The sequence below is a fragment of the Pyrgilauda ruficollis genome, unplaced genomic scaffold, assembly GCF_017590135.1.
Source record: "Pyrgilauda ruficollis isolate IOZ18807 unplaced genomic scaffold, ASM1759013v1 scaffold9, whole genome shotgun sequence".
Classification (NCBI taxonomy): Eukaryota; Metazoa; Chordata; class Aves; order Passeriformes; family Passeridae; genus Pyrgilauda; species Pyrgilauda ruficollis.
The window spans coordinates 2,723,900-2,740,151 of record NW_024531043.1 but is presented as its reverse complement, the minus strand read 5'-3'; the positions used below and the strand labels follow the sequence as shown (position 1 = coordinate 2,740,151).

Sequence of the window (16,252 nt, the reverse complement as noted above, 5' to 3'; positions counted from 1 at the left end):
CCACTTCTCCCTTCAAGGTAAACGAAATAACTAAATAATCGAAGGCGCCGTGCACCATTACCGAACCCCCGCTCCAGCCCCTCAGCGCCGGCCGCCCCTCAGCGCGCGCGTGCCCTGGTTGCCACAGCGCCCGCTCTTTGCGTAAGCGCCTCTTCGTGAATACCGACTAACGCCGCCGAGCCCCGGGTCCGTCTGCGTCACCAGCGTGAGCGCCGTATTTGACAGTGCCCGCGCTGAGGGAGTTACGTCAATGGCGTAGTTGGCAGCGGGGCGCGGGGCGGGTGTGGGCTGAGGCGCGGCCGCTGAGGGGACCCGTGAGGGGACGGGGATGTCGCCGTGAGGTCGCGGAGTGGTGGCCGTTCTGCCTCGGTTCTCTGCTGAAGTGAGGAGTCTCCCTCCTAGCCTCCTGTTTTCAAAGTAGTTTTACTTGAACAAAATCGAGGAAAATTCAGAGCGAACAAAATGGTGGTCGAGTTAAGGGCAGAAATACAGCAGGCGAGTGCCTTGGGGTACAAGGTCTGAAGGGAGCGCAGTAGTTTTGGACTAGATTTTCTTTCCTGACCTTCTCCAGAATGTCACTATGAACAGCTAGAATGTGTAGTAAGGGTTTCCATTATTACTTAGTTTCACATGACGAATGTACACAGAAAGAACGGACCATTGCAATGTTGTGGCACAATTTAAGGGTGTTCTGGATTGTTAGATGTTATCTGGCATCAGGAAAAAACTCTGAACAGCTTGTGCTGTAAAAGGATAGTGCAGATAGTGAAGTCGTTGAGACATTTTTCATTATGTCTGAGTAACAATTGTAATAATCAAAGTTCTTAAAAGGATTTTACAAATCCAAAGTAATTCTGATCAGCTGGATTAAAATGCATCACAGGAATAGGTTCTGGTTTGTTGATCTTCAAAATCCATAAAAGAAAAATTGCTACTTTAAAAATTAAAGGATTCATTTTTCTGCAACATTTTAGAACTGATTATTTACTTTACAGGTTATTTACCTGAATTAGATTAGACTTCCACTATGTACTTGTAAAAGTTCACCTGATTTCCATAGGAACAACATGAACTTTTCTCAGTGTAGAAAGAGCAGGACCAAATCAGAGACTTGTCTCTCAGTGTTGCCTCTGCTTTTGGTATGAGTTGTTCTGTCTTGTCCTTCACTGTGGCTTGGAATACTGATTTTGTTAGTGGTCATGATGTTAACTTATTTTATGTATGCCTTCTGAATGCCTTCCTCACATCCTTTGTCTATCCACAGAAGCTGCTGGCACTACTGTTCTTGCAATGTTGAGGTGAGGAGGGTTGTGATGCCATGGAGACACTGTGTTCCCAGCCCTCCCGGGTGACTGAATCCCCTTTCAGCTCATTAGGAAGAGAAAATATGCATAATTCTCAGTATGTTTAGCAGCTTTTTATTTCTTAAATTCTTTTCCTGTAATGGTGTGTCTTATTTGTTGATATGATGAGTTGGGATATGCTTATGTGTGTGTGAGATTTAGATGAAATACATTAAGTATAAGCGAAGAGGGTGTCTCAATTTTGAAATGTATCCGTGTGGTTGCCTTGGTCCCTCCTATACTTTGCATTCACTGAGATGGTTGAACTGTGGTTTTTGTAGCTGAGTTGGTGAAAGAGCTCTAGGAGAGGAGCAGTGAGTCAATCTGTGTACACATGACAAGTGTTTACCATGCTTAGGAGGTGTTGAACTACAGCTAGAACACGCAGAAAACAAGTTAGTGTTTGAAACACTTACCAACTCGTGGAGTTCTTGTTTTCAGAACTATACTAATAGTTCTGACATTAATGAAGACATTAATATTGCCATAAAATCATTCAGGCTGGCCAGAAGGGCAGAAGCACACCATAACAAGGATCTAGATCTCTCAAGGTTTATGGTCACAAGTAGCCTAAGTAGAACTCTCCACATGGTAATGGATAAATACTGTAATGTCACCTTCTTTGCTACAAATCTGGGTTCTTTGTGGGGAAGTGGCTGTCTTGGTGTGGTTGAGATCATATTCGTGCCTGAAGTGATTTAAAGCAATTTCTTGTGGAGGAGAATAAAACATTAATTCTAAGTGGTGACTAGTGATTTTCTTAAGCATTATTCTTTATGTGTGCTTGTAAGACACAACTCTAGCATTTTTTCTTCTGTACTTGCTCACTGTTTTAAATTACTGGTCTGCTTTGATGTGCCCTTTAACATTTTTAGTCTGCTGCAGAAGTGGGAGAGACTTGTCTCCTGGTTCAAAACCTCTTCCTTTACCAAAATATGACTATTAGAATGGGAGAGATTTGTTTTCTCCTGAAAGTTGAAAATTTAAGTCCTAATAAAATACACGGCAAAATCTTTTAGCATCCTAAATTGCACTCTGACTTACCAAATGCTGTCTAAATTAATGAGTTAATTGACAAAACTTAGGTAATGCAAAATGGCTGTGTAATTTCTTATTCCTTGTCTTTGGTGTTTTGTACATTAGAAAGCAAGATTATTAATGAGTAGAAAGACATTTATATAATTCAGAATGTCTCATTAGTGGCATGCGCATTCTGACTTTAAAGCTGAGATGAAATCAAGTTGAAATGCTGAAAAATCCCTTGGGAGTTTCTTTATAATTGCTGCTATGCTTAATATTAGCACTGTAACAGTTCCCACTCCGTTGCTTTCTTGTCTAATAGGTTAATCCTGCTCTTTGTATCCATATATACAACAATCTTTGAAGAAGATGGAACTGGTGTCTTATTCAGGATTAGGGACCATTGGGTTTATTGAGGAGCAGTTTCTGATCAAAGGAATCTGTATGACCACTAAAACGAGTTTGTTGTTTCAAAACCACTGCTCTGTGTATAGTTCAATTACTCCATCTCCGCCTTCTCGGTCTGTGGAAGAAGGGGAGGAAGGGAATTGTTGCAAACCTGTTGCTATGGCCACGTAGCAGGGGCTGGGCTGCTTGTGTGGCTGGAATCCTCTGCATCAGCTGCTGCTCGGTGAGTCCTTCCTTACACTTTGCTACATGATGAAAATGCTCCCTTTAGAAATGTTCTTTTGAATGCCAGTAAGAAATCAGTACCCTAATAAGGGTCCCCTCCCCCAGCAGCCCACGAGGTTTCCTTACATAACCAAATTGATGTAGCTCAGGTGAGACATCTGAATGCATTTGTGATTTTCATGTGAACATTATTCTTTTTCCATGTCAGACAGATTTCATTCTTTCTGAGCCGATCTAGGATGAAAGTTGATGTTGTGCCAAGAAATGTGGCAGCTTCATCTTTCTTCCCTTCTTCTTCTGACCACATGAAATCTGGGATCCCTAATGTTAATTAATGCACTGAGTGCAGAGGCATTTGAAACAATGATGAGCAAGATTTTAAAATTAAACACTGCAGAATCCTTTGAGGGCTAAACTGCAAGCACTTGGCTTGAATTAAGTGAGCAATTTTCTGCCCTCCCAGAGAATTCGAGTTGGTGCATTGTAGTTTCAGAAGGCCACTGTTTGCTACTACAGCTGTGCACAGTGAGGCAGTCCTGTTTACATGAGAGATGGCTTTCCCTCCTTGCAAACTGAGTTGAAGAACCACCAGTTGTACCGAAAAGAAAAAAGGAAAAACAAAGATGACAAGTCTGCAGGAACTTCTTTATCATGTTGTCCCTGTATTGAGGTAATTCCTGAATACTGTGTTTCTCTTTACATATTTTCAGACTTGTAGAATTTAACTGAACTTGGAGGATGAAGTCCAGCCTAATGCATTTGGTTCCCCCAGTGAGTAGAGAAAGAATAATCTCCCAGTTTCCCAAGGTAAGCAGTTTTTATCCCTTTGGTCACAGTGTGTAGCCCCTGCCACACTGATCTATCTCTCCATTGTGCTAATATGATATTTTAATTTAATTTAATGTACACTTATTGTCTTCTGTTAAAATTGCAAATTATTTAAGATTCTTTCAAAGTTTAATGTGACCTCATAGTCCCATCCAGTGCTGAGCTTTTTAATAACAATCCTCATTCTTCTTTCTAACCTTTACAAAAATTACTCTTGTGACAAAAGTGTTATCTTAAAATATTTATATTGTTTTTTCAGCAAAACAGTAATAATTACATGCATAAGAGCTCCAACACTGAGAACAAAGAGGAACCAGAGCCGACATTAAATTTGCCAAAAAAATCTAATTAGGAGTCTTTGGTTAAAGAATTTGAGCCAATTTTAATTTTCTGTTTGTACAAGAACCTTAGTCATACAGTAAATCAAATGTAGTAGGCACTGTAGAAACACAGACAAAATACCTTTGATGTCCCTAAAGACTTTTGTATTTGAAGTATAATAGAATGGTTAAGGACAGGGAAGGGCAAGGAATTACCTCTTGTTTTTTTTAAAGTTGTTCCAAAGATCTTTTTAAGGGAGTTCACTTTTTTTTTTTTCCATTCTTGATCTCAGCCACATATTTTGCTTTTAATGAAAAATACCACAGGTATTTTAAGCAAATGCAAGGGAAAATATATTTTCCTCATTTTTAAGCCAGTTAAAGGGCTATTAATAAATAATAGCCAGTTAAAGGGCTATTAATAAAAACAGTGCTTCAGACTTATAAAAGACTGAAACTGGTGTATGCTCCCATCCGTGTTTGTCTTGTGTGTCTTAGATTGTTGGGATAATTGAAGGCACTTCCTGTGGCACAGAATGATGAGCAAATGGATTTGGCCATGGGTGCTTAGGCAATGCTGGACACTGACACTCAGAAAGGTGCTCAAAGGATGGTGTTGTCCCAAGGAGTTTTTACAAATACAGCTCTGGGGAAACCTTACTGCCTTCTAACCCAACCTACCCCTTTTCTTATGCCAGGATAACCCTGTTCTTGACAAACCCTGGGAACAATCATTTCATCTGTTTTTTCTTGCCAGTTTGACTTCTTGCCAAGTAGCCATCACCCAGTTTGTCCCAGCAGCTGTTCTCTCTTTTCAGTGGTACACACCTGAAGCCTGTCTGCAGTTCAAAGAGCACTTCCATGCACAGGTCAGGACTGCTTGTCAGCAGAGCACTGGAACAGCTGGGTAAGTTTGGAATAACCCAGGTATGCAAGGAAGAAAGTATTTTAAGCTCTTTAAAACCTCCTTTCTTCACTGGCTTTCCCCCCCACCCCTCATTCCTCATGTTCCTCACTTCAGTATGTTTCAAGGCAGCTAAGCCCCTGCACGGGGCAGTTCTCTGACCTGTTCCACAGTACATGAATCGAGTGCCTCTTCTTCTGTTGGGATAGGTAGCACTGAAAAAAAGATATAGTAGTTTAGAAATGAACAGGTTTTTAACACCCTTTAAATAAACACTTCAGTTCAAAAGATCTAACACATCAAGCCTTGCTGTGTTCTCTGTAGATGTTCCAAAGGAGCAGTTAATAAAGGCTTCGCAGGGATATAAAGGCAGCAGTTCTAAGTGTCTTGGAAAATCTGGGAATCTGGTTTCAGCCTTTTTGAAGTATGCATGCTGAGATGTTCTCTTAAAAGGTTCCCTAAAACTGGAGCAAAATTCTGGTAAATATATAGCATTTAAAAATCAGAATAAGCTGATTTATACTCTACTAATAATCTTGAAGTTTGTTTTTTCCCCTGCACTATCTCTCCACCAGAACTGTTACTATTACTGATTTAATCTCTGAAGCAAGGCAAGAAAACTAAACTGTGCTGAAATCATCACTATTCAGTTAAAAAAATAGCTGTACATTTTAGTGATAAATGCTTCAGGTTTCAGTGTGAAGTATCCTCCATAAAGTGGAGCTCCTATGAATACTGGCAATTAGCTCACTATTCCTCCAGCTCTAGAGTTGCTGACATGAGACTTGTCATGATATCCATCTTTAAATGCAACTTTATATTCATTTCACTAGGGAGTCTTGCTAAAAAAAAATTACTGAAAATATGTCACCCTGAGAGACATCAGTGGCTTTATTCCCTTTTTAGAAACACAGTCATTATCTTAGTTTCATGTAAATTTGTTACAAGTGTCTGGACAATTTTCCAAGACATGCTTTATTGAATTGAGGTATTATTTCCTTCCATTTCCAAGATGTATTCATTTGGGATTTTTATTATTAGTGGTTTTTTTTTATTTCTGTATAGTAAACCAACTCTCTATGTAATTTATTCTGGTAACAGAATATAACTAAAAAGCTATATATTTTGTCTTCGTGAATAGAACTAAACTACTTTTCTGTCACTGCTTTCTAGATATGATTATTATTTAGTCATTTAGGTCCTTTTTTGGTGGAATGGGTGTACGAAAGGCAGCCAGAGTGTTTTATACAGTTCTTGTAAAGCTTGACAGGAATAACCATTACCTTTTCTTTCTCCATTACCCCAACTAATAAAATATTTCTTTGTCCTTTGCAAAGCTAGTCTGATAAATTCAGCAGCTAATGGCTTTATTTAATACTCTCCTGACAGTCCATCACTGTGTTAAATTATCTGATCTAGGGAGTTTTTTCCCCCAGTACAAATTAATGGAACACACACCTCTAAGCAATCACTTACTCTTTAGCTTTTCCCTTAAGGTTGTTGATTTTATTCAGTATTTTCTCAGTAACAATAATCAGGAGCACAGGGGCCTGTGGCCACCCAGTTAATGTTGACTGGCACATATAACTTTTTTTTTTCTTTTTTGAAATATTAGTCATGCAGTTTACCAGTCAATTTTTCAGCTATTTAGAATAGATAACTTGGAATCAGCATCACATGGAAGTTGATGGTTGATGTAACCAAAAATAGTATTCATTAGAAGATTAACTCCTTTGTTAAAAAGCCATTTCTTGATAGAAAAGGACATTAAAACTCTTAAGGCATTTTTGCAGCATTTGCACAGGAGATGTCAATCCAAGTTTAGGTCAACAAATGAACTTAAATTCACTTATCCACCTGGATCTCCTGAAAGAGACACAGTTTCAATTTTAAGAATGCAGGCTGAGTCACCTAAAGCCCATCTGCTGTATCCTGTGGGAGGACCTAGAGCAAAGAGGATTATTTGCATGAAACCAGGTTCAGATTAATATTATTCCAGATAGTCAGATAATGTATTGGATCTAACCCTGTGGGTTGTTTTTCCCAGAGGCACATTCTGCAGTGGGTTATTTTATTATCAGCAATTTCTTATTTCTGCACTTAGGACTTTGTTTGTCCTATTAAAGTCAATGAGAAACTTGGGATAAATTGTGATACAAAGGATGCACATACACTATGGTCTTATGTGTAAACTTATATAAAATTATGCCAAATGCATATACTTATAGTCAAAGCAATTTTAATAGGATAAAATTTGTTCCACTGAATTGAAATTAAGGAAAAAAAAAAAAAAACAGAGTAAGAAATGGACTATTTCTGCTCCAGAAGGGTTGGGGTTTTGGTGGCTTGCTTTCTCGCAGTTAAAGACTCAAATTGTGCAGCACAGTGGCACGTAGATAAACTGAAGTCACAGGTACATGTGCTCTTCACTTGCAATTTAAAGATCTAAATCAGAATTTTTAGAAGGAGACTGTGAAATTACTACTAACACTATGTAATATTTTCAAATATTTATAACAGGCTGAAGATATCCAAAGTGGTTGTGGTAGGAGACCTGCATGTTGGGAAAACCAGTCTTATCAACAGGTACAGTATATCTCAGCTGATGGTTTGATTCTCCTCTTTCTCAAATAAATATTATAATGTTTCCATTGCTGGCTTTAGAGCAGTGCTTCATGGTTCTGGTTTGAACCTGAACCAGTACTTCGTGGTTTTATTATTAAATGAAGACAAAAGAAAGTCAAGAGTATGAGACAGTCTTGATACATCAACACAAAAAGTTGTGCTCTAGCACTTCAATCAGTATATGTTACATTCTTAGGTATTTTTATCCAGTCAAATATTATACAGTGTTTTCTTAAGGAATCCAGTCTAAAGGCTAAACAATTAGAAAACAATTTCAGTGTCTGAGTCTAGGTCATTATTTATGACCCGGAATATATTCCTTTGTAACTAAAAGTGGAAAATACTGTACCTGCCTTGAGAGCCCAAAGATTTTTTTCTGAGTCTCATATTATCCTGAGAGTTTACTAGATATATGTGCTTTCTATTTGTTAAGCAATATCTCCTTTTCTTTTAGTGTCTTTATGTTTTTATGTCTGCTTCTACATTGTATAGCAAATCTACATTATATAGCAAATCCACAGTTAATTTTTTCTTTTCTTCATAATTTGCTCTAGACAGTGTTAGTTTTGCAGTTATTTGTACTTGTTTTACTAATTTTTCATCCTCTTTTTTTTTTCAATTGCAGATTTTGCAAAGATAATTTTGACCGAGACTACAAGGCGACCATTGGAGTAGATTTTGAGATTGAACGTTTTGAGATAATTGGAATGCCATATAACCTCCAGATGTGAGTTGAAAGAGCATGGTTAAGCATTGCACAGAGTACAGTCTCAGCAGAGCTTGAATTGCTGCAGGCTGTAGTGAAATAAAGATTTAAAAAATATAATACAATTGCACAAAGAATAATGTGATCTGAAGAAAAGATTCTGTCTCTGGACTTGCAGTTTTAGTAGAAATTTTACTCTTGGATTTCTCATGCCTAAAAAAATATTACAAGCTTGTAAATGAAAATTAATCTTGAATGTCTTGCACTGCTTCAGTGGAATTCTGTCATTTTTACTCAACATTCATGAAAGAGAAGTGGCAGCTTTTGTCACAGCCACCAGTGCTGGTGTAACCCCAGTCTGTGATTTGAGTGTAGTAGGCACAGTGAGCACTGAGCACTGAACTTGGCTTTACTGGGGGTTTTATTTCTGCAGTCATCGAAATTAAAGATAAGGTGTCCAGTGATTTCAACATCTCTTAATTAGCAACTAATTAATTATCCCTAAATCATAGAAAGGCTGGTGTGGTTTTATTAGAATGTGAACCTAATATCTTTGATTTTCAACTTTGCTTGTCAGAGTAGTGGGAATCCTGCCCTTCTTCCACCTGCTTTGGGTCTGTGGAGTGGTGTCCCTTGGTGTTTCTGGTGGCCAGAACATTGTTCTGTAGAGGGCATTTTGGAATCATGGATAGTGTGACCTAGAGCAGAAATAAGATGCTTTGCATGAGATATTTCAGTGCATGAATTAAAAAAACCTTTTTACTTAGGAACACTTTTCTGGTGAGATCACTGATGTAAACGGATAGCTCGTGGTATTTATTGAAAAATCCATTTCCCACTGATTTCACTGCAGTTGTGTTTGGGAAGTTTTGCCAGGTGCTGTCCTTTTGGAACTTGAGTCCCTCTAAAAATCCAAACTCATGCTTCAGCATTTTGCGAACTGGGACAATAAGGTCAGGTTGCATTATCTGCAAAGTCTTCAGAAGCTGGGTAGAACATTTCCATACGACAAGCACTAGTGCCCCCTCTTGCTGAGAGATTTCCATTCAAGATATATTTGCAAGTATCCGTGACTGGCAGTACAAGGCTACAACAAAACCCAAACCTCTGTAGTGCTGGCAGTAGCTGAAGGCACTGCATATCATGTTCATTAATGAGAAGGACATTCTTGATTTTATTTAATGGTGTCATTAGTACCTGCTAGACTGAGCTGCAGGTCTCTAATTTGTAGTGTAGAGACAGATACCTTATCTAGTGGTTGCAAGATTCTAACATGGGCTAATACATGATATAGCTAGTATTAGCACAGAAAATTTAACAATACTATATTGCCCTAGAAATGCATACAAATTACATAGGTGAAAGAAAAAAATGTTTTAAGTAAAGGACATTACCATGCAGAATACAAATATTTGAATTGTCTCCAAAATGATTAGTATTTTTTAAGAAAAGGTAAAAATGGTGTTTGCATGTCTTCTTGACTAATAGAGCTTTACTGTATTTCTATCAGTAGTTAATGAATAACATGTTCCAGATGGTGACACCTCCCTGGTATCACATTCTTCTTTGCCTAGTACCAGTCTGCTGCTTCATTAACATGTTTACTCAGGTTACCCTGGGTTTCATTAACCTGAAATTTCTTTTTTCCCCCCGTTGCACAGATGGGACACAGCAGGTCAGGAGAAGTTCAAGTGCATTGCATCTGCTTACTACCGAGGAGCAGAGGGTGAGAGCAATATTAATTTGATCCTGCTTTTGGTGGGAGACTGTATTTTGTACAGCAGCTTATATCCATGTATGCTCCTTGGGAAGGTACCTATTCTCACACTGTGGTGGAATGGATTGTCTATTGTTGAAGGGAAGAAGGGATGAAGAAGTTTTTGAGTTGATGTGTTGTCACATCTGCAAGCTCTGAGTGTTCTGATGGTGCAGTGATAGAAAGTGGCACTTGTGACTAGGGGGAAAGAATTTGAGGTTGAGTGAGATTAATGCTGGAGTTGGAAGTGGATATTTCTGGCTTTCCCTTTAGTAAAAGACAATCCTGTGGTAATCTGTGGTCCCAAAATGAAAGGGTTGATAGCACTATAGACTGCAGATTATAGATACAATGTTGAAGACGAAGGACTTGGGTCTTATTGGGTGCTAGAAAAAGAAAAGGAATGAGCAAATGGATAGTCTCCCACCTCCTATGTCTTAAATCTGTTCTTACACCTTATACATAAACATTCTCTCTCTTTCACAAGACAGGTTGGAGAGACTTCAGATACACTTTCTAATTTAATTACCTTTTTTTCTGTTCTTGTCTTTTGTTGCAGTTATAATAACAGTGTTTGATCTGGCTGATATCCAAACTTTGGATCACACCAAGTAAGTTTCTGCATTTTGGCTTATCTTTTAAAGGTTTTTACAGCAGGTTTAATTGCCTTCCATATGTAGGTGTTAAGAGCTTGCTGGATCATGAGTGTATTTTCTATTGAGCTAAGAAATTAAAAATGACAGTCACTAGTTTGGATTACATAGGGAGGGATTTTTCTGAAGAAAATACAGGGCATAAATTTGAACTGCTTACACTTGACTTCCTTTAAAGTCAGTGCAGAGAGAAAGGCACTTCAGTAAAAGCTTGATCCTTCCAAAGCTTGACATGCAGGAAAAGATGAAGTGCACTCAAAAAGCTTTTTTTTTTTAATTCATTTGCTATAAATAGAATAACAGGCTGGAATCTAATGTAAATGATAAAATTGATGAGATGCATCTCATACATAGTGTCTCATGAGCCTTTCATTTTTTAGGTGCACTGTTACCCAAAAATTTTTTCTCTAGTTTCTGTGGTTCTGATGGGAGATAGGCTGTCAAAAAGAGGAGAGAAAATTAAAAACTCCAAGTTCAGACGCAGCTAAACTTACTAGTTCAGATCCTTGTAATGATTTGGTTACAACAACACACTAATTGTTATGAGTAAACTCATTCTGTTTTTAGTGCAGGCTGCAAAACCCTGCATGGATCTATGATCCACACTGCTGTCACAGCTCAGAGTATATGTATTTCTAGCGTGCTGTTGTGACTGTAATGCAGGTACAGACTTCTTTACAACCTGTACTCTGTCTTATTTGAATGTGTACTATGGTGCTTAGCTCATTTACATAGGACTTTGTAAAATAATATATATATTAGTGTCTCTGCTTGGCTGAAAGTAATTGAAGCCTGTGAACCTGATTTCCCACACACGCACACACTCCCTTCCCTCCTTGACTTGTGTTGGATGACTCAAGAGAAACTTGATTGCCAGAGTAACGAGAATATAAAAGCTTGTGAGACAAGAATCATACAGCCTTCATAGGGAGCTGTTTTATAATGCTGAATAGATTATTTCACTCTTTATTCCTGTTTGTATCTAACCTGCTATGTGGTTCATGGCTTTTCAGTTGCTTCTTGCTTTCTTATTTCTTATCTCACACCAAACTTTGCCCTCTCCCTTACACTGAGGAATATCCTCCCTGGGTGCTAAAATGATTGTTGAATTTGTACCCTGCCATGGGTATGATTTTTTTTAGTAGGAGACATGTATTCAAAGGAGTTGGAATAGCTACTGCTCTCTCTGTCTAGAAAAAAAGGCTTTTGATACTCTCACATAAGTTCTTCCACTCACTTTTTTTGTGACCCTATTATCTGTCTCCTGTACTCCTTGTTCCCTCTGACTGATTTTTATTTTTTTTTTTGGTATTTCAGACAGTGGTTAGAAGATGCATTGAGGGAGAATGAGCCAGGTTCCAGCTTCATCTTTCTGGTTGGAACAAAAAAAGATTTGGTGGTGAGTAAATTGAGTGCAGATAAGGAAATCAGATTTTCCCTGGTTCCTCAAGCGATTTCCCTTGCAAGTCATGCACAATGTCATTGAGATAAAGACCTTGAGTGAAAACTTAAAAGGTAAATTGAACAGCCCACTTGAAACCAATTAAAGAAGATACACTGAAAAAAATGGGTAGTTAGTGAAATATTTATTGCATGACATTTTTCAAGCATATATAAACATACATAGTGATCTTGAAGGTTTTGTTGTTGTTCTGTAACTGTTCATAGGTTTTCTTCTTTCTCTCCATTTAAAATAGCTACAGTATGAAATTTAGAGTATTATATGTATTTTTGTTATGCCAGCAAGCCTGACATGCTGGATATGAATCCTAGAAATATGGAATTCTAAGCTAAATACTCACAACTGAGTATTAGAGTTCAGAGAGCTATTGGAAAAATTAGAGGGAAATTGATTTTTAAGGAGTGGTGTGTTCATTACTCAGGAACAGGGAAGGTTTCTTACTTAATTGAATATCACATAATTTTTAAAAGAACAGGGTGAATGCAGTCTCCCTATACAATTCTCAGTCCTGTGTTTGTCTTTCTGTAGAAAAAAAGATTTTTAAAGCTTTGAAAACAAACTTGTTTATTCTAGTTGGTCCCACAGCTCTTCTGCTGAGAATGATGGGGTGACAGGGATTTAAAGACCATTAACTGGGCTGCTGACTTGATAGTTCTGTACCAGGGAATGTGTTAGATACAAGGGTCACTTCTTAACTCTTGTTTTGTTTCAGTGCTGTGGGAGCTGGGTGGAGATTTCCATTTAAAGCCAGTACTAAATAGTTGAACGTTCTTGCAGTCATGTCTGAGTGCCCAAGTCTAGGCAAGGTCAGAAAGGCCACTGAGAAAACCTGAAGCATCACAGTGTAGGTGCTATGGCAGTGCCTGTGTGCTCTTCCCAGCCCAGACACACTTCTGTTCAAGCTGTTCCATGTTGTTTGCCCAGTCAGATGCTGTGTGTGAAAGGACAGAGCTGGATGCCATCCGTTTTGCCAAGGAGATGCAGGCAGAGTACTGGTCGGTTTCAGCCAAAACAGGTAAATTACTGCAAAGGATGTAAAAATAGCATAACCACGAGGGCCGATGTTGGAGTGGGAGGAACTTATTATCCTCCCATTGCCAGGTTTTTTTGTTGTTGTTCTTGTATTTTGTTGCTATGAGAAACTTCAGGCTTATTAATGGCTGATTTTATTTGAGCATTTGTATGTGTGCTTTCACTGTCGTGTATGCAGAAAGAAATAATCAAGCTGCTTTGCAGTATCTGAGCATGTATAATTCATAGATAGTTACATAAATACACATGTGCACTACTACTCAACGTTTGCAATGGAAAAAGATTACACCACAAAATGAATTCTCTCTGTTGCTGGCTAAAAATAAAGGTGCAGCACAGGGTACAGTATTCCAAAGTAAGAAAATCAGAAATTCTTTCTGCAGTGATCAGAATGGGAGACAGATTGTTGGAGAGGCCTGTTCTGTCCCAATACTGAGCAGTCAGCTGTTCACAGATGTGCTTGTTGTGCTTGATCATCTGTTGATGTGCCTTTATAAAAACACATAATTTCTGCCTTGTTTCCTAGGAGAAAATGTCAAAGAATTCTTTTCCCGAGTTGCTGCCTTGGCCTTTGAACAGTCCATGATAAAGGAGCTGGAGAGCACTCCTGGGCACGGGGCCCAAATTGGGGCAGGAAATCTCATCAGTATGTGGAGTTTTGCTTTTTGTGTGCATTTTTCTTGTTTATAGTCCAAAGGATTGGGGGGGGGTTTTCAAGCATTAGAGCCAGTTTCAAACACCTGCAAGCATTTTTATATCATTGTCTGCCCAGGTTTTAGCCTACAGCAGTGACTGGGCCTGCATCCAGTTTTGGTACCCTTAATATCAGATGGTATAATTTCTTGTACGTTGATTTTATAACTTTTGTTTCCACAGAACTAGAGAAGAACATTATGGAAGTCCCAGAAGACAATGCTCAAGGCAGCCTGAGTTGTTGCTGACTGTCAACTGTTTCTGCAAATGCCACACTACTCTGCAACAATGCTCTCAAACCAGAAATAGAGAGCTTTAATTTTAGAAATGAGGGAGGAAAAACTTACCCAAACTTTCTTGCTGAGAGTTCCCTTGCTGCTGCAGGCTCCCTGTGCAGGTGGTACAATTGTTATGAAACCTTTCTCTGTGTAGCTGAAACACAGCATCCTTGTGTTAATGCAAGAAGACATTGCCAGTGCCATGGGCTCACCTGTCTGCCAAAAAGGCTTGTAGTCAAAAATGTTGTCATTTTAGTGTGTTGTTTTTGATAATTCTCTCTTAGCTATTAAAGTGGCATTCTCTTGTGGGAGCAGAAAACAAGTGGCAGTTCAGAATGAAGGGTGGTATCAATACGGTTTTACCTTTTAAAACCATCATGTAAAATAACTCTGATTGCTTTTATGCATTCCAAGTATTTTAAAACTATTTGAAAAATCAATCTTTTTAAGTATCAGGCCTGGAAGTCCACAAATGCAGACTGCATAGTTTCCACTGTGGTTTCTCCATCCAGGAAAAATGTTTATTACTTTTCATTTTCCACTTGAGAATCAGAGCCCAGTATTAAATATTTCCAAGCCTAAAAGAAGTCCAGTTAGGAACTTGGTTTTAACACAGCTGTCTAATATTTTGAAAAATGTTGCCAGATAAGAATGCTATTCTTTTCCATTCTCTTGAATAAGAAAGAATGGTCACACAGGTGCATAAAATGGAAAACATATTATTTCCCTCTAATTTTTCCAATAGCTCTCTGAACTTTAATACTCTGTTGTATCTAGCTTAGAATTCCATGTTTCTAGTATTAATATCCAGCATGTCAGGCTTGCTGGCATTAAAAATATATATATAATGCTCTAAATTTCATATTGCAATTATTTTAAATGAAGAGAAGGAAAACCTATGAACAGTTACAAAGTACTGTTTCTTAGGATATTGATTCAATCATTGCAGAAACAACACTATCTTTAAAATAATTATAACAGGACTCAGGTTTGAGCTGTTGAGAAATAAAGAAATGTTTGTTAATAAAGAAATGCATCAATCTGAAAATATTCTGGATTCTCTGCCATTTTTCCCACTTTGATAAGAAATTGGAAAAAGTGGAGAAAAGATAGCTTGAGCATGCTTTTTATTGCTTTTTCCTTTTGACGTAAGTTAGAGCAGCTTCCTGGAATATGATGAATAGAGATCTAGGAACTCTGTGTCTTCATTATCAGACAATCTTCACTTTGGCAATTGTGCTGCCTGTTGGCAAGGACACAAATGTAGCATTTGGTGGAAAAAATGAATCTGTGAGGGTATAAAAGGAGCTCTTTATCCAAATGTGTAATATTTCGACCTTATGATGTTCTATGCAGTTGTTCACTTCCAGGGTCTGTTTCAGCAGGGTTCAATTCCAGAGTCTGTTTCACAAGGGAGGTGAATTTACACTGTGCTTGTAGCTCGTGCTGTGCTGGATGTGCAGCATGGCCACAGTCTGTGTTTCCTGAGCCTGAGTGAGAGTGGAGGTGGTTCACTCTGCTGCAGCAGATCAGGTTAGCTGGGCTTTGGTGGTGACATGAAAAACAGTGTTTACACTGCAGAATGACTCAGGAATGAATCTAAGAAAAGATCCATTTTTGGTGGTTTTTTTTTCCCCAGCAAGAAATATATCTCCTAAGGGTTTCTTCTGTTGATGAGCTCAATTATTGTACAAAGTCACAGAGATGCAATCTCTTCAACAACACGATCATGTTGCCTGGGAAATCAACTGGGACAGTTTTTTCCTAGGGATTCAGCACATTGCATGATGTCATTACTGTTTTGTATCATCTGGAGCTCCAAAAACTTCACGTACAAATGTAATACTCTATCAGTCATCAGCTATCATGGGACAATAGCCTGAGTCTGTTTATTAAATGGTGGATGCTTTGAGACTGGGTGGGTTTTTTTGGTGGTTTGTTGGGTTTTTTTTGTTGTAATTTTTTGTTTGTGTTTGGGGTTTTTTTGCTTGCTTGATGG

General features: G+C 38.3%; 1 protein-coding gene across 2 annotated transcripts; it reads left to right on the top strand.

Annotated features, from left to right (window-relative positions):
- Positions 1-3,706: 3,706 nt before the first annotated feature.
- On the top strand, positions 3,707-14,257 carry RAB36 (RAB36, member RAS oncogene family). 2 transcript variants are annotated; one of them, XM_041488824.1, is made up of 10 exons: positions 3,707-3,803; positions 4,963-5,051; positions 7,569-7,634; positions 8,299-8,400; positions 10,041-10,105; positions 10,695-10,746; positions 12,106-12,187; positions 13,175-13,265; positions 13,809-13,928; positions 14,159-14,223. In XM_041488824.1, exons 1-10 carry the CDS (start codon positions 3,735-3,737, stop codon positions 14,221-14,223), a joined length of 801 nt encoding a protein of 266 aa, XP_041344758.1. In that variant the 5' UTR covers positions 3,707-3,734. The 2 variants fall into 2 exon arrangements, with proteins under 2 accessions (XP_041344758.1, XP_041344759.1); XM_041488825.1 differs by lacking the exon at positions 8,299-8,400 and having other exon boundaries at positions 14,159-14,257.
- Positions 14,258-16,252: the final 1,995 nt, after the last annotated feature.

What these genes read in the sequence shown, in the direction of transcription:
- RAB36 (XM_041488824.1), top strand. Translation starts at nt 3,735, where the DNA reads ATGAAGTCCAGCCTAATGCATTTGGTTCCCCCAGTGAGTAGAGAAAGA. An exon ending in CAAACTTTGGATCACACCAA is followed by an intron (nt 10,747 to 12,105) that starts GTAAGTTTCTGC and finishes TTGGTATTTCAG; the next exon opens with ACAGTGGTTAGAAGATGCAT. An exon ending in GAACAAAAAAAGATTTGGTG is followed by an intron (nt 12,188 to 13,174) that starts GTGAGTAAATTG and finishes TTGTTTGCCCAG; the next exon opens with TCAGATGCTGTGTGTGAAAG.